Source organism: Lynx canadensis, chromosome C1 (assembly GCF_007474595.2).
Source record: "Lynx canadensis isolate LIC74 chromosome C1, mLynCan4.pri.v2, whole genome shotgun sequence".
NCBI classification, from domain to species: Eukaryota; Metazoa; Chordata; class Mammalia; order Carnivora; family Felidae; genus Lynx; species Lynx canadensis.
In genome coordinates, this window is record NC_044310.1 from 3,776,712 (window position 1) to 3,797,950 (window position 21,239).

The window sequence follows — 21,239 nt, forward strand, 5'->3', positions numbered from 1 at the left end:
GCAAGCATGCTGTCCACCTAAAGACAGGGTGACAGGGTTCGGTTTGGGGCTGTGTCTGTGCTGATGTTGATTGGAGCTTTAGACGTGTTGCTGGGGGCGAACAAAGAAAAGAAGATTCTGCAATAATTAGGTTTCTCTTGCGTCAGGAACATCTTTGGGGCAGGGATATTTGAGCCACACAACTAGACTCAGACCCCCGCCCCCCGGCACGCCCCTGTGAAGGGAGAGCATATGTGCCGCCATCTATGGACAGCTACAGGTGTCCCACTGGCCCCCGAGGGCCAGGCGGGGTCCCCACGCCCACCTGCTGGCCTCCCTCCCTGCTCTGTTCCCCAGGCATCGGAGAAGGAGCAGGTAGAACCCTGCTGGGCAGGGCCGGGAGGGACCTCGCTCTTGGGGCGTCCCTTTCCCTGCAACGTTGTCTGGACTGTCCCTCTGGCTTCCATGAGTCACCGTGGAGCCCTTTCAAACCTCGAGCTGGGCCTGTGGCCCTGCGTCCACCCATTCTGGGGCCTTCTGGGGAGGGGATCCTTTCAACAGACCACAGAGCCAAGTCCTGAATTCAATCAGGTGTTTTGACTTGGCCTGTCCTGAATGCTTGGGAAATCTGCACGGCATGTTCCCTGGGGAGGCGTCCCCCAGGAAAGAAATGCAGGGAGCTTTTCAACCGTGAAGGCTCACATTGCTGCGAAGGCTCCGGGGGACCTCTCACACATGGCGTGACAGGTGGGGAGTGTAGGCGGGATGGCGGTGGCATTACTGAGCACGTGCCAACAATAACTCACCGCGTGGGGACACGTGGCCCCCCGCGTCAACAAGGGCTCCCCCTGATGTTGCTCGCCTCTTCGTGGTGAGGTTTTGGACGAGGATGAGCAGAACCCTAGAGGTCACACCGCCCCCGAAACGGGTCTGCCTTCTGGATAGGGGTTCTTAGCGTGGATTAGCGAGTCCAATCCCCAGAGGGGAGGTTGTGATCTCATGAGACGAAAACCCCCAGCCGACTCCCAGGGTTGGCTTGAAAGACACCAAACCCCCCCACCATGCCCCCAAATGCGAGAGACAAATAACAGAGTCCAAGAGCATGCTTGTGACTCAACGCTGAGCGCCACGCAGAGAGAGGTAAAGACCCAGACCTGGGTCCAGAAGCAAGTGTGGGCACAGGGTGGAGAGGGGTGTGGGACGGGGAGGCTCGTGTGAAGCAGGCGGGTGGTGGGGGGTTCGTTTCTCCAGGAGGGAGGCCAGGCTGTCTAATGAGGCGTGGTGACGAGCAGTGTCGTCCTGGGTCAGGGCTCTGCAAACTTCATGTACGAAGGACTAGAGAGCACATGTTTCTCGTGTGCAGGTAATGCAGTCGCTGTCGAAACCCCCCGGCCCTGCCACGTAGCACGAACACAGTCGTGAACAATATGTGACTAAGTGCTGTGGTCTGAATGTGACACCCCCCCCTGCCCCCACCCCCGGCTCCAAATTCACATGTGCTGACCCCCATTGCAATAGTGTTTGGAGGCGGGGCCTTTGGGAGGTGATTAGGATTTGACGAGGTCGTGAGCCCGGGGCCCTCTGATGGGATTGGTGCCCTTGTAAGAAGATGATGAGACCCCAGCAGGCTCGCTGTCTGCCATTTGAGGACACAGCCCGACTGTGAACTAGGACTCGGGCCCTCACCAGACACTGAGTCTGCCGGCACCTTGATCTTGGACTTCCAGCTTCCAGAACTGTGAGAAACCCACGTCTGTTGCCGAAGCTCCCCAGTCTGTGGCATTTTGTTATCGCAGCCAGAGCAGAACAGCACAACAAATGAGCATGGCCCTGTGCCAATAAAACTTTATTTATGGACGCTGAAACTTGAAGTTTATGTAATTTTCATTCCCATGGAATAGTCTTCTTTTGTTTTTCTTCCAACCACTTAAAAGCCACTCTTCGCTCACAGGCCACGCAAACACAGGTGATAGGCTGGATTGGGCCCCCAGGCCCTTGCCAAACCCTGTCCCAGAGCAAGGAAGGAGACCCCCTCCCTCCCTGACTGCTGACCAAGGCCTGAGATACTGTTCCTGGCTCCGGGTGCCTTGTCGTTTTCCAGAGAATCTCCACCAACAGCAGACTGGAGGATGTGACCTCAGTGTTGATGTTCCAGAAAGACGCCATACCCAGGGGTGGCTGATTATGTGCCCATGGGGCTGAAGTCAGCCCCTCAAGCGTCAAATCTCTGCCCCTGCACTTAGCGGCCAGCTGACCCGGGCCCAGTGTCCTCCACAGCATGACGGAGTCTCCCAGCCACCTTTATGGTTCTGTAAGGGTTCCATGTGACAGAGAAGCAATGCACATCGCGTGCCGTTGGCCCAAATGAAATTTAAGTCGGAAACCTCGGAGGGAAACATTGAAAGACGCAGCAGGGGAAACATTGAAAGACGCAGCAGGGGAGCGGTGCGGGATGTGTGAGGATGTCTGCGAGATGGATAGGAGCGCCGTGAGATGTAGAGACAGGATTTGCCTCTGGAGAGCAGAAGTGGGCCTAGCGGGTGTAGTTACAAGGACAGGGATTTCAAATCAACATAAAAAGGACCTTTTTCATCATTTCGGTTGTCCTGGGGGGACTCATCTGTCCCCAGGGGACTCATCTGGGTGATTTTCGAGATCTGCCTGCGAGGGAATCTTGCAGAGGAAAGCGGTGTCTCCAGCGCCCTGGACCTGGGCCTCTGCCCCTCACCCTGGGGGAGTCTAGCACATGCGAGACCAGTTCTCTGGCTACATACGCCCGGGGAACACGCCCCCTCCCCGCCGCACCCCCCCACCGGATCTCAGCCGGAGGAACACGAGTTACATCAAGGCAGTACTTGCTTCTTAAATTGTGGAAATATCCAGAACCGCTGTGAGGTTCCCCACCTAGCAGGAAGATGTTTGGGGGTGGTCTCAAGACCAGTCTGGGACACGATCTTGTTCTCTGGCGGAGTCGTGGGGGACAGCAGTAGACTCTGCCCGCTGCATGTCGCCCCACTCGGGCCTTTGTGGCACCACCTCCTGGACCCTGACCCTCTCTGAGACACCCCCCGCCCCGCCCCGAACTCCCAGCGTCACTCCTTCTGCTGAAAATGGAGGTAGAACGTGGTCAGCAGCCTCCTCCATGAGGAAGAATGTACCGGAAGACTCCCTTTCCATCAGGAAAGCGAAACTTTCCTGGAAGCCCCACCCACCGGGACTCTGCCGTAGACCGCGTCCCAGGCCACAGTAGCTGGGACATAATTCGGGAGTGGCGACTGGGCCAGCAACCCTACCGCCATGTTTACAGATCCAGCCTGAACGTGGGGCTCAGACTCATCGGTGCCAGAGAGGAGCCCCTCCTGTGGGGTGTCTCCAACGTTGCTGCCCCGCATTTGCGCGCTCGCCAGCCCTCCTGGTCTAAGGTAACTGTTTACAAAGAGTCGGTGGATGCAATAGCCACGTAAGGGCCGGGGATGGTGCTGGGGTGTGAGGGCTGCAGACGGTCATGTGAAATGTTCGACTTTTGCCTGCTTCCTGGAGGTCTGTGATAGCACTGAATTAAGCCTGCCTTCTCAGGGCACAGGGTCACGGGGCCAGCGGGCGCTGGCGGGGTCCCGAGTCAGGCCCGAGGGGGCGCTTCAGACCAGCAAGAGGAAAGAGCCCCGGTCCAGAGTCACACCCTCCTGGTTCCCCTCCCAGCTCTGCCACCGACGACTGAGTGCCCTGGGATACGATTTCGTATAGTGAGCCTTGGCTTTCTCGTCTATAAAGCGCTCCGGCCTGTGGGGGCTACAGGGCGGGGGGGAGAGCCTGGGGTGCGGCCCAGAGGGGCTCCCCTCCCCCACTGCCTCATGGTCTCTCTCTTCGATTGTCCCGTTTGCTCTCCTCTCTTCTGCCTCCTGTTCACCTCCCATCACTTGGGAGATCTGAGCGCCCCAAACCGTTCACTTCTCTTACCTCTTTTCCCCGTCACCCCGTCCGTGTCTTAACCCTGCTGGGGACGCGTAGCGCCACCCCTGATCTGAGGCACAGGGGCTGAGCTGGCCGACTCCCTGTGCCCACCCCTGGGGAAAGGGGAGCCCGCTCTACTCCCCGGAACCGTGGGGAAGGGGACGGCCAGGGCTGCGGTGGCACAGCACAGGGGCAGAGGCCCCTGGCCGGCACAGGGACAGAGGGGATGCTCCGTCCGGATCCTCCCTTGGCCTCGCTCTCCCCCAGCTGAGGGGCCTCCCCAGGAAGGAAGGGTAGAGCAGGGAGAGGCTATGAGGAAAAACAGTCCCCTCCACCTGTCCTCCCCCCGGGGCTGCCCCACCTGCACACAGTTTGCTTGCACCTGCTGTGCCCTGGCACCGTGTTGGGACCCCTGGGATGGGAAACGGGTGAGGCAGAGCCGTGCGGAGCTCAGAGCACAGCTTGGGAGCTGGGTCTGAATCCCAGCCATGGGTCTGACCTTTGACCCTCAGTGTCATCAGCTGTAGAATGAGGAGGGCAGCAGTACCCTCTGAGGGCTGTGGGGATGACCAGATAAGGGGAAACAGGTGAAAGTCGTGCAGCCCAGCCCTGGTACCAAGCTGGCACCGAGAAGCGGAAGTCTGTGACATCACCAGGACCAGCCGGGAGCTGCATGTGTGTCCCTCTCCCCCTCCGGGAAAGGGGCCCACTGCTTGCCTGCCAGGGTCCGCTCCTGTTCTGGAGGGAGGGGACACGCCCAGTGTCCTTCCCCTTCTCATCCCCTGCCCCCTCCCCCGGAGAGGCGGCTGTGCTGCCAGCCAGGAAGGTTGGGGTGTCCGCCCGGGAGCGGAGGCCCCACCCCAGCGCCTCGGGGGCCCCTGGCTCGCCAGGAACCCTCCCACATGAGCTGCCACCCACTTCCTGGTTGGCCCTGTGGTCCCGTGCCTTCCACCTCATACGCACGAAAATGGTCTTGTCTCAGGAACAGGTACCTGGGGTGTTTCAGGGATCCTGTTTGCCGAATGGGGTTTGTGCTCGAGGGCGGTGGGCACCCCAGCTCCCTGAGCGGGGCTTAGCGCTCCCCTGACATCCAGGGTTAATCGGGCCGGCCACTGCCCTGGGGCCCCGTGCCCGCACGGGGCTGGCTGCAGCCGGGAGAGCTGGCCCTGCTGGACCCAGGCACAGCCCGTGTGGCCATCTGTCACAGCAGAGCAGCTACAGGCGTCCTGCCTGCACGGGGACACCGCAGGCCCCCCACAACCCGGCGACAGCAGCCAGGGCAGGCGGGTGGGGCCGAGCAGGCTGGTACCCAGCAGAGGTGTCTGACTGGGACACGGGACACAGTTCTGCCTGGCGTCTGCTTTCATCCCTGGGGCAACAAGACAGGAGCTGCCTGGAGATCAGAAGCGCTGTGGGGCCACCTCTGTCCTGCCCTTGGGGGAGAGGGAGCGCCAGCTGCCAGGCGCTCCCACAAGCTCCTGGAGGGATCCCTGCCCATCTGCTTCTCCCGAACCCCTCTCCGGGGAGTTCCCGTCTCTGAGAGGAAAGTAGTTTCACAGGCAGAAGAAGTGAGCGTCCCTGCCTTAGAAAGAAATGAGCGGGTCCCCACCCCTCGTGTCTCCCGCAGAGCTGAGCACAGGGCCAACAGCAGGGTAGTGGGGGGGGGGGAGGATAGGGGGGACCCTGAAGCCACTCCCCACCTGGCGGCTCTGTCTTGGGGAGACAGCCCGTGGCCCCCATGCGGGAGAGGAGGGCAGGGGTGGTCAGGGAGTTCCCTGCTGCCCAAGGGGCTTCCTCCCTGCCCAGAAAAGCCAAGTGCCTCTGGGACGGTGTTCCCTCCCTCCCCCACCGGCTTCTCTTCTCCACTTCTGTGCCAGGGTGTGGTCACGGTAGGAGGGTGAGGCGGGGGTGGCCAGAAGGAGGCGGCAGGAGGGGCCTGCCAGCTTCCTGAGGTGGGGCAGGAGGGCCACCAAGCTTTGCTGAATGAATGACAGAGGGGACGCCGTGGTTACAGGGTTCCGGAGCACGGAGCACGCGGGGGCTCGCGTCCTACTTCTTGCCCTGACTAGCTGCAGCTCTGAGGCCCCCTCTGCCCTGGCTCCAGGTGAGGGCCCGTCCCGCTTGTGGTTGGCGCGACCCGGATGGACGGGGTGGTGCTCCTCGGCGCCAGGGGTGGTCCAAGCTTCCACTTACTCTCAGGGGGGGCGGGGGGCAGTTCCCAAGACTGGGGGTCTTCGGCCCCTGACCCCGGCAGACCCCTGTCGGTCGCTGTGCATCCCCTGGGTGTGACTGGGGGCCACAGCAGGGCTCCTGCTTCAGTCGGGAGGCGCTCAGCCTGCAGGTGCATGACGGGTGGATGTGGATCTGGGTGGGCCGCATGAGGGCAGAGGCGTTTCAGTGTCGCTCTGGGAAAGTTGAAAGTTTGGGACCATGATGGGTTTTTTTTTGTTTGGTTGGTTTTTTTTTTTTTTTTGCATCGTGGCACTAATGAGATGTGAATGGGACCTCTCCCTGCAAGAGTGTAGCCGGAGCCCCATGCTGGGGTGGCCTGTGTGTCATCGGGGGACAGGCACCCGAGTGTTGCTTTGAAAACAATTTCTAGCCTGTCGTCTTTTTAAGAAATTCTCACTGGGACTCTGCAGCTTGGTCCCTCTGTGTCTGCTGCTGTCCGAACACGTGACATCCACGGTGCTCCCTGTCAGGTGGGCTGATGGCCATGCCGCTCCTGGCTCAGGAGCTTGGAGGACAGACGGAGGTTTCTCTGTGGCAAAGAGCAGGGGGTCCTGGCCAGGGCCCCCTGCCCCCAGTAGTGTTTTCACCGTTCTCCCTGCCCCCCATCCAAGGCTGAGCATGGCCTGGGGGTACTGCTTGGAAATGGGATTGTGGGTCCCCGGACCGCCTCCCCACCGGGCCCCTGGGCCATCCTTCCAGCCCCTGGGCCTCTCTGCTCACGCCCAAGACGCCCCACAGGCAGAGCCGATCCCCCGAGTGCGCTCGGACTGGCAGTGCCTCCGCGGACGGACTCACTCTTGCCCGCCACCCCTGCTCACGGGGAGGAGTGGGCTTGCGTCTCGCGGCACCCCGCTTGTGGGAGAGAGAGGAAGGGTGTGTTACGCAAGCAGCCTTCCGGATCTGGTGGTTTTGAGCAGTTACACCTCTTCCTGTCTCTTTGTGGGGTGCACACTGGCTGCCGTGGCTGCTGCAACTTTGGACCCATAAAAGGCGGTGGTTTCACGCCATGTCATAGTCACAGTGGTTTTTCGGGGCTCTGGCAGGAAGGATTTCCAGGGACGGAGTAGCAACACGCAAAGTAAGGTGAGCTCGACAGACAGGAGCTTGAGTCCCAGCCCCGAGCCCCGAGGCTTCTGGGAAGAGCCCCCCGACGTCCACCACCCCCAACAGCACGAACCTCTCCTGTCTTCTCCCCCTCAGGCAGTGTTCACGAGCGCCCAGCGTGTGCCTGGTGCTGCTCTGGGCACTCGGACCCACCGGGGAACAAAAGAGACAGAGCTCCCTGCCCTGGCGGAGCCGACGTCCAGGGGTCTCACAGGAGATGGGGAAGGAGTAAACGTAGGAAATCACCCATCGCTGGTGTCTCGGTAATGACCCGCGCCAGACCTCCGGGTCCTCGCCCCCGCCCCCTTATTAGGGCTGGCCTTTGCAGCCAAGAGAACAAAAGTCCTGAGCCCCTGGCATAAAAGACATCGAAGCTTCCCTCTCTCCACCCCTCCCTCTGGAGGAAGCCAGCTGCCTCGGCATGAGAGACCCAGTGGTGGGAAGGGGGCCCCTGCTCACCCCTGTGTGTGAAACATCTAGCGTCTCCAGCCCCAGCCCAGAGGACACCCTCACCGCAACCTCAGGAGAGACCCTGGGCCAGAGCTACCCGGCCGGGACAACCCCCAATCCCTGACTTTCCAAAGCCACGTGAGAATTCTTTGCTGTTTCCAGCCCTAACCCGGGTCACGTGACAGTAGGTGAACTCATGCAGTGTTAGAATTCTTTTTGTTTTTAAGCTTATTTTTGAGAGAGAGACAGAGACAGAGACAGAGTGCGAGCAGGGGAGGGGCAGAGAGAGAGGGAGACACAGACTCCGAAGCAGGCTCCAGGCTCCGAGCTGTCGGCACAGAGCCCGACGTGGGGTTCGAACCCACAAACCGCGAGATCGTGACCTGAGCCGAGGTTGGATGTTTAATCCACTGAGCCACCCAGGGGCCCCCAGTGTTGTAATTCTTAAATCCTCCACTAGGTGGGGACAAGCCTTCGGGAAGCTTGGAGCTTCCAGGATGATCAGGAATTGGGATGGCCCAAGAAACACAGGTCCCACTATGACGCTGAATCATCTCTGCATGTGGCTGGCCACATCCACAAGGGGTTCGTCTTTTTCTGGGGAAAAGACGAGCAGCCCCCACGGGCAAAGCAGAGAGGCGGCGAGGGAAAAGCAGATGTAGCAAATCTGAGGACCGTAAGAAGATGAGACCACCGCCTGGGAGGAGGCGGGGGCACATCTGTGCCCCGTGGTGCACACCTCCTTGAGGAAGGAGGTATGATCAGGGGCTCCCCGGTCCTGGACCGGCACCTTCTGTCCACCAGGGCCAGGCACAGGTGGATCCCAGCCCGCGGCCCTCCCAGCGCACCCCCACCCGTTAGCACGTCAGATCCTCCTCAACTCCCATTATCCCATTTCACAGATGGAGAAACTGACACTTAGGAAGGTTGAAAGAGCTGCCCCAGGTCAGACAGCCGATCTGAGCCCAACCGGACCTTGCCTCCCTCCCTGACACCTGGAATGGTCTCCTCGGGTCACCCACAAGGCGGGATTGTGTCATCAGACCAGCCCTGGAGGAGGATAGAAGCGTGTGTGGTGGCTCTGGTGAGGCTTCGAGTCAGGAACTGTGACCCAGGGCTCAGGAGCTTGTGCTAAATGACGTTTCCCACTGCCCGGTTTTCTTGCGCTCCAGAATCTACGGCGGTGAGACGAGCGGAGGCTTTTTCCGCCAACTGGAGGTCCCTCCCGTGACTCATGAGTCATAACTTCATGTAACGAGGATGGGCCTGAAGGCTGAAGCCAGTAGAACATACTCCCAGGAGGGCTGAAATCACAGCTCCATTCACCTTCCGCGCGACAGTCCTGGGGGACCAGGGGGTGCGTTCATCCGTGGCGATGGTGGAGGCAAGTCTGCCGAGGCTCAGGCTGGAGCTGACACGGCCTCACTGCTCACCATTGGCCAAAGTATGTGCGGCCGTGTGTGCGTGTGCATGTGACTGTGCGCGAGCCCTGCGTGCAAGTGAGAGAGCGAGGGAGGGAGAGGAGGAGCAGAGAGAGGACGGAGAGCAGGTGTACAAACCAGACAAAATACAGACAATCGGAATAGAACGGAGGGCATATGGGCGTTCCTTGCTGTGCTGATTCTTTACAACCTCAATGATGTTTGCAAGTTTGCAGAATAGTAAGCTGAGGAGAAGAAAGGCAGCGCCCATAGATGGAGCCCTGGGCTTTGGGGGGGCCTGCCGTCGTTGTCAGCCCCCCTCCCATACTGTCTGAGAGCTGGGACTTACCCATTTTCTTCCCTCCTGAGCTCAAAGCGTTTTCACTCCTTCCCTCTGCTTCCGTGAGAAAGTACAGGCAGGGCTTTGTGAGTGTTTCATGCCTCAGTTTCTCCGAGAATGAGTCAGGCGGCTTGCTCAAGGTCACATCCAGAACAAGTGGATGGAAGTGCAGGGGACGGAGGGGCCCAGACTGCGGACCTCCAGGCTGCACCCTGGGCCAGGTAGGCTCTCAAATGGCTTCTGAAGCCTTTCTCCCAGCCTCCCTTCTTCCATGATCCCTGGGATCGGCAGCCTCCCGCTAGCACACTGGCCCCTCGGGATGGCCGCGGGACAGACGCGGTCTCTCCTACCTGGACTGTGGCGACTGCAAACGAGGAGGAGGGCTCTGGGCAGGCCAGCTGAATGCAAGGCAGGGGGCAGGGGAAAACCTCACCGGTCCCCCTCCCTCCCCAGGAGGTGGCAAAGGCACCAGCCCCCCAGGAGGAATGAGGCCTGTCGTTCTCGTGAAGTGGGCACGAGGGCGTGGCCAGTGCCTGGCTGCAGGTCGGGGAGTTGGCCGCTGGCTCCAAGGGGAGCCTGACCTTCGGAGTCCAGGCGAGGTGGAGAGGAGTGTGACAGGCGGCCTACTCAGGGGCACCTCCCTGAGTGCAGCCCATATTGTCCCTGTCCCTGTAGCTGCCCTGAGTACCACACCTGGGACCGACAGAGCATTGCACCCTCCAGAGAAGACTGCCCTTGTCCCTCATGCGGCCAGGGTCCCCAGGCCCACCCAGCACAGCGGGCAGTCTGTTTGCCCTTAATGCAGACGCCTGGCCCCTTCCCCTCTGCTTTCCCTGGATGAGCCTTCAGCAGGCTGAGTCAGACTCATTCATTCATTCATTCATTCATTCATTCAACAAATATTTGAGTGTTTCCCGGGCACAGGTGTGAACACAGCAGACAGATTCATGGAGCTGGTGTCTTAAGGGGAGGGAGACACAGCCCACAACTGGGACACTAGGTGAAGTAGAAGGTATGTTGGAAGGTGACAGTGCTAAGGAGAAAAATGACCAGGAGAGGATTAGAGGAACACGGGGAGATGGGGTTTGCAATTTAAGACAAGGCGTCCAAAGAAGACTCAGCAAAAAAGTGACCTTTGTACAAAGAGGCAGAGGTCGGAGAGGGGGCCTTGGGTGGTTCACGGGGGGTCAGAGAGCTTCCGGCAGAAGGAAGCCCAAAGGTCGGAGTGTCTGTGGGTTCATGAGACACCGAGGCCACTGGTGAACTGCAGGCCTTCCCTCTCGACAGAATGGGCAGCCACTGGAAGGTTTTGAGCAAAGTAATGGCATCTGATTGACGTTCTAGTAGGATCGCTCTGGCTCCTGTAAAGCAGACCATGAGGCGTAAAGGTGGAAGCCGAGACCCATCAGGAGGCCGTTGCGAGCACTGTAAGAGGGAAGGTGGTGGCCTGGACCGGAGAGGAGGTGGTAGGGGCCACTGGGGCAAGCATGGGATTCTGGATGTTTCTGAAGATGCCTGTATAATGGGGGAGCCGGGGTAGCGGCGGCCAGGGGCTCCACGTGGGACAAGTGAATCTGAGACGCTTGCTCCGCACCCTATAGAGATGCCCAAAGGGCAGTTGAATAGATGAGTCTGGGGTCCGGGAGGGAAGCTGGGACCTGGAGGTACAGTCGCACGGGTTCCGGTGTAAGCACACGATTCAGAGCCAGGAGACAGGTGGAAATACGAGGCGCTTCTTGTGATGCAAAAGAAAAGAGATTCACGGTCGCAGAGGCGAACGGGGCAGCCAAGGAGACTGAGAGGCAGCAACGGGGTGACGGGAAGAAAGCGTGCGTCCCAGGAGCCGGAGGGTGGGGGCAGCCCCGCCGTCACCCCCGAGCCGTGGGCACCATCAGACTTAGCAACAGGAACGTGACCTTGGCAAGAGTAGCTTCCTCAGAGCGGCGGAGGCAGAAGGGAGAATTGCGGACCAGAAAGGACAGCTCTTTTGAGGAGTCTTCCCGTGAATGGAAGGAGGGAAGCAGGACAGTTGGTGGAGAAGGAAGGGGATCCAAGAAGCTGTGTTTTTTGTTGTTTAAGATGAGAGAAGTAATGAGCGACCGCGTGAGGAGGGCAGTGCTCCATAGAGGACAAAGAATCCGCGTTGAGAGTCGAGATGCTCTTGAGTCGGGGCGGGAACGGGGTGTGTGCTCAAGCGGGCGCCGTGGCCGTGGCCGTGGCCGTGGCCAGGCGTCCAGGTGGCAATAGGAGGGGAAACAGAAGGTTCTAAGTCACGTGGCAGAGGACGCGTTGGGGACTTCAGGGGAGAGGCACGCCAGCGTCATGCTGGAGGCGGGGGTGGGGCCTACAGCGGGGTCAGCAACCTGCTGTGTGAAGGGGCAGGTGGTAAATATTTTAGGCTTTGGAGGCCAGACGGTATGTTGTGGTGGCCCGGTGTCACAGTGTAGCACACACACAGGTGCGGCTCGTGAGCTGACGGGCACGGAGGTGTTCCGGTAACACCTTACAGAGACAGGCGGCAGGCTGCATCTGGTCTGTTGTTGCTAATTTGCCAGTTCCCGGTCCGGGACCCAGGCTGTGGGCCAGCAGTCCTCAAAGCGTGGTCCCTGGGCCAGGAGCACGAGCATCACCCGGGGGACTAGTTAGAAATGCAGATTCCTGGGCGCACCCCATATCTGTGGAACCTGAGACTCTTGGTCCCCACAACCATCTCCAATTCAGACGGAGCTTGTGATTCTGGAATCCTGGGAGTTAAGTACCCCTGAGTGCCCAGGCTGGGGGTTGAGACACCACCACTTAGCAACTGGACCCAGGGAAAGGCAGACAGGAGAGAGTGGGGTGTGGGCTGGGTCACATCCCCCAGTGAAGGGCACAGGCGTCCCGCCTGCTATGGGCTGCCTGGCCCCATCCCCTTCCACAAGACCCTGTGAGGACATGCTGCGTCCCCCACCCCCGTGGCCATCCCTCCTCCCCGGTGACCTCTGGACCACCGTGTTTGGACGCAATGCCTGGCACTCTGGGGACCCCCAGTTCTGTGGCTGTGGTTTCCTGTCCACGGACAGGGCTCCTTGTTGTACAGGCAGCCACCAGCACCTGCGCACAGTAGGGCCTCGACAGACATTCTGTGCGCCGGTAAATGACTTAAGGTTAACGACTTTCATGAGAAGGTTGGCTTTCGTGCCCTGAGCCACCTGGCAGAGCAAACCCCAGGAGCACCTGATGGGCACAGAGGGGAGCCTGCCTCTGAGGCCTCCCACCCCCAATACTGCAGGACTCAATTCCCCTGGAGCTGTGTAACTGACCTCTTTCTGCGGGAGAGGCACCGTGCCTCTTTCTTGCATAGATTTGGGCGGGGGCAGTCAGGCTGGTCCGTCTGGTGACAGTGACCCTGATGGACCCCAGAGTAAAAGAATAGGTCACCAGGAGGCCCTCAGGGTCTGCCCGGAGCCATCCACCAGGTGTAGATGGACAGGGCCAAGCAGACAAGGGGCCTGGGGCCTGGGGAGAGGTGAGCCTGGGTCACAGCATCGCAGGTCGTGAGGAATCAGCTGATAAGCCCGAAGACTGGATTCGGCATCAGCCAAGGATCTACTGCATTTCTTTTAAGGATTTAAGTGCATTTTTTTTTTCATTTTGTCATTTCTTTCTGAATGAGATTTCTTAAGAATGAAACTTTGCAGGGGGCGGGGGCACCTTCATGGCTCAGTCAGTTAAGCATCCAACTCTTGATCTCGGCTCAGGTCTTGATCTCATGGTTCGTGAGTTTGGGCCCCGCATCGGGCTCAGCTCTGGGCGCGGAGCCTACTTAAAAGAAAGGAAAAGGGGCGCCTGGGTGGCTCGGTCGGTTAAGCGTCCGACTTCGGCTCAGGTCAGGATCTCACGGTCCGTGAGTTCGAGCCCCGCGTCGGGCTCTGTGCTGACAGCTCAGAGCCTGGAGCCTGTTTCAGATTCTGTGTCTCCCTCTCTCTCTGCCCCTCCCCTGTTCATGCTCTGTCTCTCTCTGTCTCAAAAATAAATAAACGTTAAAAAAAATTAAAAAAAAAAAGAAAGGAAAAGAAGAAAACTTTGGGGACCTTCGCTGTCTGCATCATTTCTGTCATTTCCGTGAGGCTATCTCTGTAGTGAGATAACCTCTGATTTGCATTTTCTCTCCCCATTTTTCCAGCATGTTCACACACATGCGCATGCCCCTCACTCAGAGGAGAGCTGAGTGATGAGTGAGACCTAACCTGCACTACGTACGAGCCCTCTGCCGGGGTTGGAACGTGTCCAGAGAAAGGCTGCTTCCTGCTGGCAGGAGGGTCACGTCCCGGCAGAAGGAAGAGTGATGGGCATTCACTGAGAGGCCCCGCTGGGAGCAGGCAGGGCTGCGTTTTGAGCCCAGACCATCCTTTTAAAGCCCATCGGCGTGGTGATTTCGGATCAGAGGACCATCACTCTTTTGGAAACCCTGTATGACATCCCTGCTGAGTACCAAGCCCTGTTTGAGGCACAGAGGATGTAACAGTGAACAAAACCAGCAAACTTTCTGTGCTGGTGGGGATTGCACTCCAGAGAGAGTTAAGACCTCATAACTCAGGGACAGACCATCAAGAAGGTCCCTGGTGCTGACTACACAGGACAGCAGGCAGGGTGCTGGGAGAGAACCCCTGAGCATGATAGTCAGGGGCGGGCTCCCAGAGGAGACCCATGCTGAGAAGGTCGGTCATAAGGGTATTTCAGGCAAAAGGAGCTGTAAGTGCAAAGGCCCTGTGGTAGGTGTGCCCTTGGCCTGTCGGAGAAGAGAAGAAAGGGGTGCATGACCTAATCTCCTTTTAAAGTAGAAATGGAAGGAGGGAGAGCAGTCAGGAGGTCCAGGTGACACGTTGGTGGCTCAGCCTGCGGGTAGCAGGGGGAAGAGCGAACGGACAGACGTGTCTGTTGCATTCATTATGTGTTGCTACATAAAAATACTGCTGGAAGCGTAGGGCCTGAAAACTCAGTTTCTGTGAGTCAGGAGGCCGGCAGAGCACAGCTTACCAGGGTCCTCTGCTTCAGGGCCTCACAAGCCTGCAGCCAAGGTGTTTGGCCAGGGTCGGGATCTCATTTGAAGGCTCGACTGGGGAAGGATACTCTTCCAAGCTCACGCAGTTCGAAGGATTCACTTCTCTGTGGGTGGTTGGACTGAGGGCCTCAGTTCCCGGCCTCACGGGCCTCTCCAGCACGGCAGCCCGCGTCGTCACAGCCAGCAAGGGAGAGAGTCTGCGAGCAAGACAGAAGGCACGACCTGTATCACCTGATGATGGAAGTGACATCCTGTGACCTGTGCCATGTCCTGTAGGGCGGGAGCAGGTCATCAGGTCCGGCGCACACCCACGGGGAGGGCGTGAGTCTCTGGAGCCGGGGTTATCCGACTGGCTGCCTTCCTGGAAGCTGCCCCGGGGCACCTGGGAATCTGCAGGCTCAGGGATGAGCCTGGGTGGTGGTGGTGCCACTTCCTGGGACAGGGGAGACAGCCAGAGTTCTAAGTCCACAGATTTCCCCTGGCACCACCAGGAAAGGGCTCCCGGACCCTCAGGAAGGCAGCTGGGGAGGCGGAAGGGAGAATACTGAACCCGACCACCCGCCTTGTCTGAGCCCCCATGGGCTGGTCTGTCCATCTGGTGTGGGGGGTACAGGTGCCCGACATACAGGGCCTTCAGGATCACAGAGCCTTCTGGGCAAACCAGACTGCCCTTTTTGAACCACCTCCCCTCTGCTCTGCTTTTTCTCCAGAATCTTCCGTCCGTGAAGAAGAGGGCAGGTCAGCACAAGTGAGGCCGGCTCCATGTATCCGGAATCGACAACGGGCTCCCCAGCGCGGCTCTCTCTGCGGCAGACGGGCTCCCCTGGCATGATCTACAGGTGATTCCCCCGCTCCCCCCACCCCAGCCACCTGGGCCACTCTCGGGGTCAGTCCTGCGTCTGGTTGGGGGGGGTCCCTGAGGCCAGCCCCACCCCTTGGCCCAGAGGGAAAGATCGAGGGAGGCCCACAGGACTCTGAGGTGCATGTAGGCAAGCTCTTTCTCCAAGGAAAGGAATGGAAACTTTGAAAACCAAAGTGGGACAGAAAAGCCCGCGATTTTCCCAGAGAGGTGAAGCCAGGATTAGACTTGGCCCTGACTCCCCTGAAATCTTGGAGGTGGCAGGCCCGGAAGCGAGTGGGGGACCCTCCCCAGTTCCTGTTTCTTTCTTACACATCACAGGCCGTGCAGCCCCCTTTGAGGGGGGCTCAGAGCCTTGCACCAGGAGGGTGGAGGCATCCAGCAGCTCACCAGGCACCCTTACCTCTCTAATGTGGGGGCCGCCTCCCAAACCCAGCTCTGGGTCTTTCCGTTTGGAAAGTAGCCCAGGCTGAACCACAGGGAGGGCACGCCAAGGCGTTGGGTGAAGGCTGCTGTCCCGGGCACGGAGCACAGAACCCAGATGGCAGTGGTTGTCCTGAAAGATTGGGGCCCGGGCGGGACACCAGGGGGGCCCATCGGTCCCGATGGATTGGGCCTTTGTCAAAAATTGTTAGGGCCTGATCCAGAGCAAGTATCTGTAGAGCCCACAGGGAAAGGGGGCGTCTCGCCTTCATCCAAGTCCTAAAAAGAACCGCATGGTCACATGCAGACGCGCCAGCACGTGGGGTGGCCGGCAGCTTCTCGGCTTGAGGGTTTTGTACTGTCGTTCTAAAGCAGGTTTCGTTAAAACCCAGACCGTCACCCAGAGGTTTACCTCTCCTCTTCGCTTCCCTGCCCGCCCCGTGTGGGGAAGGAGCCTGGGCGCCCGAGGACCCCGCGTCCGCGGCCAGGCCGGGCCTCCGCCTCCCTGTGCCACTAGGTGGCGCTGCCACCGAGCACTTGGTACGCGGGCGCGCGTCCTCCCGACCCACAGCCCGGAGCTGAGCGGGGAGGGGCCGGGCCTCGGGGCCGTCGCTGGTGTGTCCCGCGGGGCCGTCGCCTGCACCTCCCTGTGGCTGATGCCAATTGTGGACTCTCTCTCTCTCTTTCTCTCCTTTTGCTCTGTCCTCCATCGCTGTCCGCAGTACTCGGTATGGGAGCCCCAAAAGACAGCTCCAGTTTTACAGGTAACGAGCCCTCCGTTTTCCCTAAGACCCGCACGCTGAAGGCAGGGGAGCGGGTGGGAGGGCCACGCCCCGTGCAGGTCGGGTGTGCCGGTGACCTCTCCAGTAAGACACGGGCTCCGGTGGCCACCCACACGGCACCGTGGAAGGCTCTGATGAGCAACGTGAAGCCGCTTCCGTGTGTGAGCTGATCTCTAGAGTTCGCTTGCGTTTGAGCAAACGGACTTGCGATACCTGCTTAGCCCTCGCCAGATCCACCTTAAAATCTCACTCGTGGGGCGGCAGATGTGGCTGTCTCCTGTTGTCTCTCGTGGGTTTGTGCTTCTTGGGTGATTAGAGCCAAAGAGACGGGGCGAACCCAACTGTTCTCCCCTTTTCTTTGGATGTGAGCTGACTTGTAATCAGAGTTCGATACCGCCTCAGGGGCGTGTGGCTCTGGCGCGACCCGGGTCAGGGGCGGACCTGCTGGTGTTTGTCTGGTGCGCGTCCCCGTTGCTGAATCAGCACAGCGTGTTCTTGGGTCGGAGGCTGTGCCCCAGAGGGACAGGGCGTCCAGGTGCGTCCAAGGCAGGTCAGCCAGCAGAGTCCTCCTGGGCAAGTCCCTTCGGCAGCCTGTAGCTTACCTGTGCAGTGGGGAGGGGAGCCACCAAGGTGGGTGCTCCTCGGGAAGGCTGTAACTCCAGAAATTTACTTTGATTGACATTTCGGGAGCCCCGGGTCAGCCCCGCCGGCCTCAGGACCACGTGGCTCTTGGGGGCAGGACCCTGGTGCACAGTGTTTGTCCTGGCATTCGGGCCTGCGAGGTCTGTGTCCAGGAGCAGCTCCCCAGGGTCGCACACACCCACCAGCGCAGAGCCAGGGGGCGGTCGCCGCCGACACCCCCCGGAGGACGCGGGGACCTGGATTCCCACAGCCCCCCCACACCTCTGAGCGTGACAGCGGGTCTGGGTCCTCGGCCTGATTTCGCCACTACTCCAGTGCCTCCCGTGGGGTCTCACTCCTTACGGAGAACCCTAAAATGGTGACTGGAATTGTTGCTCGATGAGATTTTGCCTGAAATAGTTAAATCTGAACCTGGGCTTGCAGATGCTTTTTTCGGATGACACTTTTGCCATCACGTACGTATGACGGCATGGTGTATCAGGGCGAGTGCGAGACATTCGTCCCGGAAGGACTTGACCACTGGGACCAAACAGGCCTTCGAGCTGCATCCTCTGAGACCCCGGAGGAGAGGCGTGACAGGGCGGGTGGCGGGGCCGTGGCACAGACCGCCGCCTAAGGGGCCCCGCCGCGGGACGGGACGAGTAGATTGCCAGGTATCACAGAGCCAAAGTGAAGGAGGGTCCCACTCCCCTTGCTGGCCCTCGGGGCCCCACAGATCCAACCTGTTGTCCACTCCCTGAGGAGCCTTCTGGTTGACCGCCCCCCCCCCCGTGCCCAAGAGGCTGTCTTACCCTGAGGCGAGCCCTGATGGAGAACTGCACCCCAGATCCGCCGACCTCTGTCCCTGATGCCCACAGGCTCTGACCGTCCTGCCCTTTGCAGCTCCAGTGTGGTTGCTTCTCACAGACACTGAGGTGTCTCCTGTGGGGTCTCCTACTATGACCTCTAAAGAGGCTGCATCTGTGTTTAATGTACTGGGTGCCACTCGCAGTGGGGCATCCTTGTCACCTGGGCCCTGACACAGCTACCAGAGGGTTAAGTCCATCGGCAGCGTCCTGCCGACTGACCACCCCTCCCCGAACGGGGCAGAGGTGTTCAAGGTGTGCGCCCTGCCTTGGGGCGGCTCACGGACTAGTAAGGGAGGTGAGACCCTGTATCTGTCAGCTCTCCCAGAGAGTGCCTCATAACAAACAGGCCCCAAACTCAGCACCTTACAAGGAGAAGCGTGTATTTCTTGTTTATGTGTCTGTGTCAGTTCATGCGGGCTCGGCTGGGTTTGGTCTGAGCCGCAGGTGGGGCCCAGGTGTTCATCCTCCCGTCGTTTTTAACCAGAGGCTATTCCCGGCAAAAGTGCCAGAGGACGAGCAGAATCATGTAATGTCTTCGAAGTTCCACGGTTGGAACCGGCACACCGCTCGTTCTTTTGGCCAAAGCAAAGCTCACGACCACGCCAGATGTCCGAGGGCAGGAAGATATTCTCCCGCCCTCCCACCCCAGGAGAACCACAGTCATGTGACGCAGAGGCGGGTAGAGGACCCGGCATGATAATGCAGTCTACCCCAGAACCCAAATAACTAAAATATCTAGAAGGCAGAACGTGTCGTGCGGGAAGTCTAAACAGCTGTTGGCGTTCCGAGGAAGGCCAGGCGTGGGCACAGCCCACTGAGAGTCGGGGAAATCTTCATGGAGGAGACAGCATGACGGCTTTGAGCGGGGCCTTGGGGGCTGGGCAGGCTCCTACATAGAGCCCAGGAGGAACCTTCCAGGAGATGCCTGAGCCACAGCTTGGAGAGGTGCCAAGAACAGGAGGTGGTGGTGACACAGACCGGCCGTGAGGGACGGGATGGAGAGGGACAGGAGGCCAGACTATAGAGGAAGATGGAGGTCAGAGGGGGAAGGGCCGTGAGTGCCTAGCAAAGGAGCTTGGACCGCATTCAGTGGGCAATGGGGAGCCATCGACGGTGTCTGAGCAGGGATCAGAGCTCTGCTGCGGCAGGGAACGAGACGACAGGTGGAAAGGCTGGGTGGGGGAGCCCAGGAATGATGGAGTGAAGGGCAGCAGGGCAGGAGGACGGGAAGTCAGAAACCATGTCCTCCAGGTGACTGATGGCTGGTGCTGAGAAGGATGTTGAGTTGACAGAGGGGTGCGGGGCCTGGGGGGAAGGAGACGGGGTGTGTCAGGGTATGGCAGGCTGATGCCACCACCCAGCGGTGGGCCCTGTGACAGAGAGGCCAGGGAGCTGACGTGGCAGGTGGGCGCCTTTGAGAGGGACCACCCGGCCCCGTCGCTGGGGCCTCTCCAGGTAGAAACCTGCTGGCGTTTGCCTGGCTTCCTCAGCCTGCTTCCCGTTTTGTTTGCTTTCTACTCCGGGTCCCGAGCCGCAGTTCCCCAGCAGGGTCGTAGACAGATGTAGGTTTGTCATCGGACAGCCACTCGGCCTCCATCCAGGATCCCTCGTGCTGGAGGGTCGTGTCATGCTGAGACTTCTTTGGGATCCTAGGATGACAAGAAACGCCCCCAGGGTCGTGACTCTGGAACAGGGGCTCGGCATGGCTACTGCCCAGAGCTCAGCCTCAAACCCCAGATCAGAATGTGTGCCGTGAGGAGGGGCCCCTGCACCCCTGACTGCAGGGAGTGGTAGCGTGGTGTTCAAATAGCAGACTTCCAGAACTTTCTGGCCATGTAAAGGTACTGACAGGGTAAGTACCCTTGACTGGGGCATGTCCCAGCAGAAGGGTGGAGGGACATCCGTCTGCCTTGCTGAGGGTCTCGCCAGACCCCCAGCCCCTTCACTGTGGGTGGTGGTCACGCGCTGTGGGACCCCTTACTGCAGACATATGAATGTGGTGGGGGTCCCGAGCTGCAAGCACGGGTCCTGGCCTCAGATCACCGGAAAGCAGGGCCTGCCGCTCTCCACCTGTGGCTGGTGTCCCTGGCCCTCGGGGGCACGGGAGGCCTGGTGGGCGAATGAGCCTCAGGCAATGCCAGGACCCCAGTGGGTGCCCCCTCCCAGCCCCACAGGCCAGGAGCTGGCCTCGGCCAGGCTGCACCGCGGGACTGCACTTCCCGGGCTTTTAGGGGAAAGAGACGCTGCTCGTGAATAATTCAGCCTTTCACTGAGCTGAAAACGCCCTAATAGACTAATGGACTCCCTGCCTCCAAACTCGACCCTCGTGGGGCGCTTCTCATTCACCAATTGCTTCTGACGTCCTACAGTGACACTCCCTAATGAACCAGCTGCCGCGCCAGATCCGTGCAGCGGCTGGTGAACCCTATAAACTAGACTGTGTCCTTTTTAACGAGCAGACGCCAGGAAGGCAGGTGAGTGGCCCCCTCAACTCCAGGAATCCAGGGGCAGCTGCTGTCCCCGGCGGTGGGGGGCAGGAGGGGGGGGTGTTGCTGCTTGGGGACACGTGGCCCAGGAATGGAAGTCACAGAGGGACAGTATTGGGGGTGCATTTGGCTGATCCGAAATCAGATCCCCTATATTTTTTTCAAAGCAGAAAACCTTAAAAAACAAAAACAAAAAAAAAGCCAGCCCTGAGTAACTGCAAGGTGACAGTGGGAGGCAGGATGGTGGGCTTTCTCCCGCTTCAGTGAGCTTGCCTCCCAGACCTGCCGGCTGGGACCGTCCGTCTTCCTGCCTGGGGGAGACCCAGACATCCAGCCACACCTTGTTGGGGTCACCATTAGGATTTGGCATTGTCGAGGTTGCCCCGAGAATGACAGCAGGGAGGTTTGGCGGCTGTCAGGAAGGTCTGTCTGGAAACACATGGCCTAGGGAGCTGGGGCAGGGTCTGGGATGGGGGAGGCAGGGCGCTTGTCTGGGCCTTGGCTCGCTGATTGTTCTCCCGCAAAGGTGGTTTTGTTTTTGCCCTGATGCGCTGCTGTGCATTTTAAAGCTGCGCTCCGGAATGATGCCGTATTCCTTTGCAACCCCGCTTCCAGGAACTCGGGCTGGTTTCTCTAAGATCGAGACAAATGTCACCGTTTAAAAGAGCTGTTCAGGAT

At 59.7% G+C, this 21,239-nt stretch overlaps 1 protein-coding gene across 6 annotated transcripts in view; it reads left to right on the forward strand.

The window, feature by feature from the left end:
* KCNAB2 (potassium voltage-gated channel subfamily A regulatory beta subunit 2) overlaps nt 1-21,239 on the forward strand; it is an 85,458-nt gene that overhangs the window by 18,699 nt on the left and 45,520 nt on the right. For 2 of the 6 annotated variants that reach the window (XR_003971205.1, XM_030327423.1), the window contains exons 1-3: nt 4,758-4,918; nt 15,232-15,360; nt 16,526-16,567. Coding sequence is in view for 5 of the 6 variants with exons in the window: in XM_030327423.1 (XP_030183283.1) it covers nt 15,284-15,360; nt 16,526-16,567 (119 nt within the window). In the remaining variant the exon portion in view is untranslated. Of the gene's footprint in view, nt 1-4,751; nt 4,919-5,929; nt 6,035-15,231; nt 15,361-16,525; nt 16,568-21,239 lie in introns of those variants that run through there. The other 4 variants (XM_030327428.1, XM_030327425.2, XM_030327424.1 and 1 more) reach the window with 4 other exon arrangements.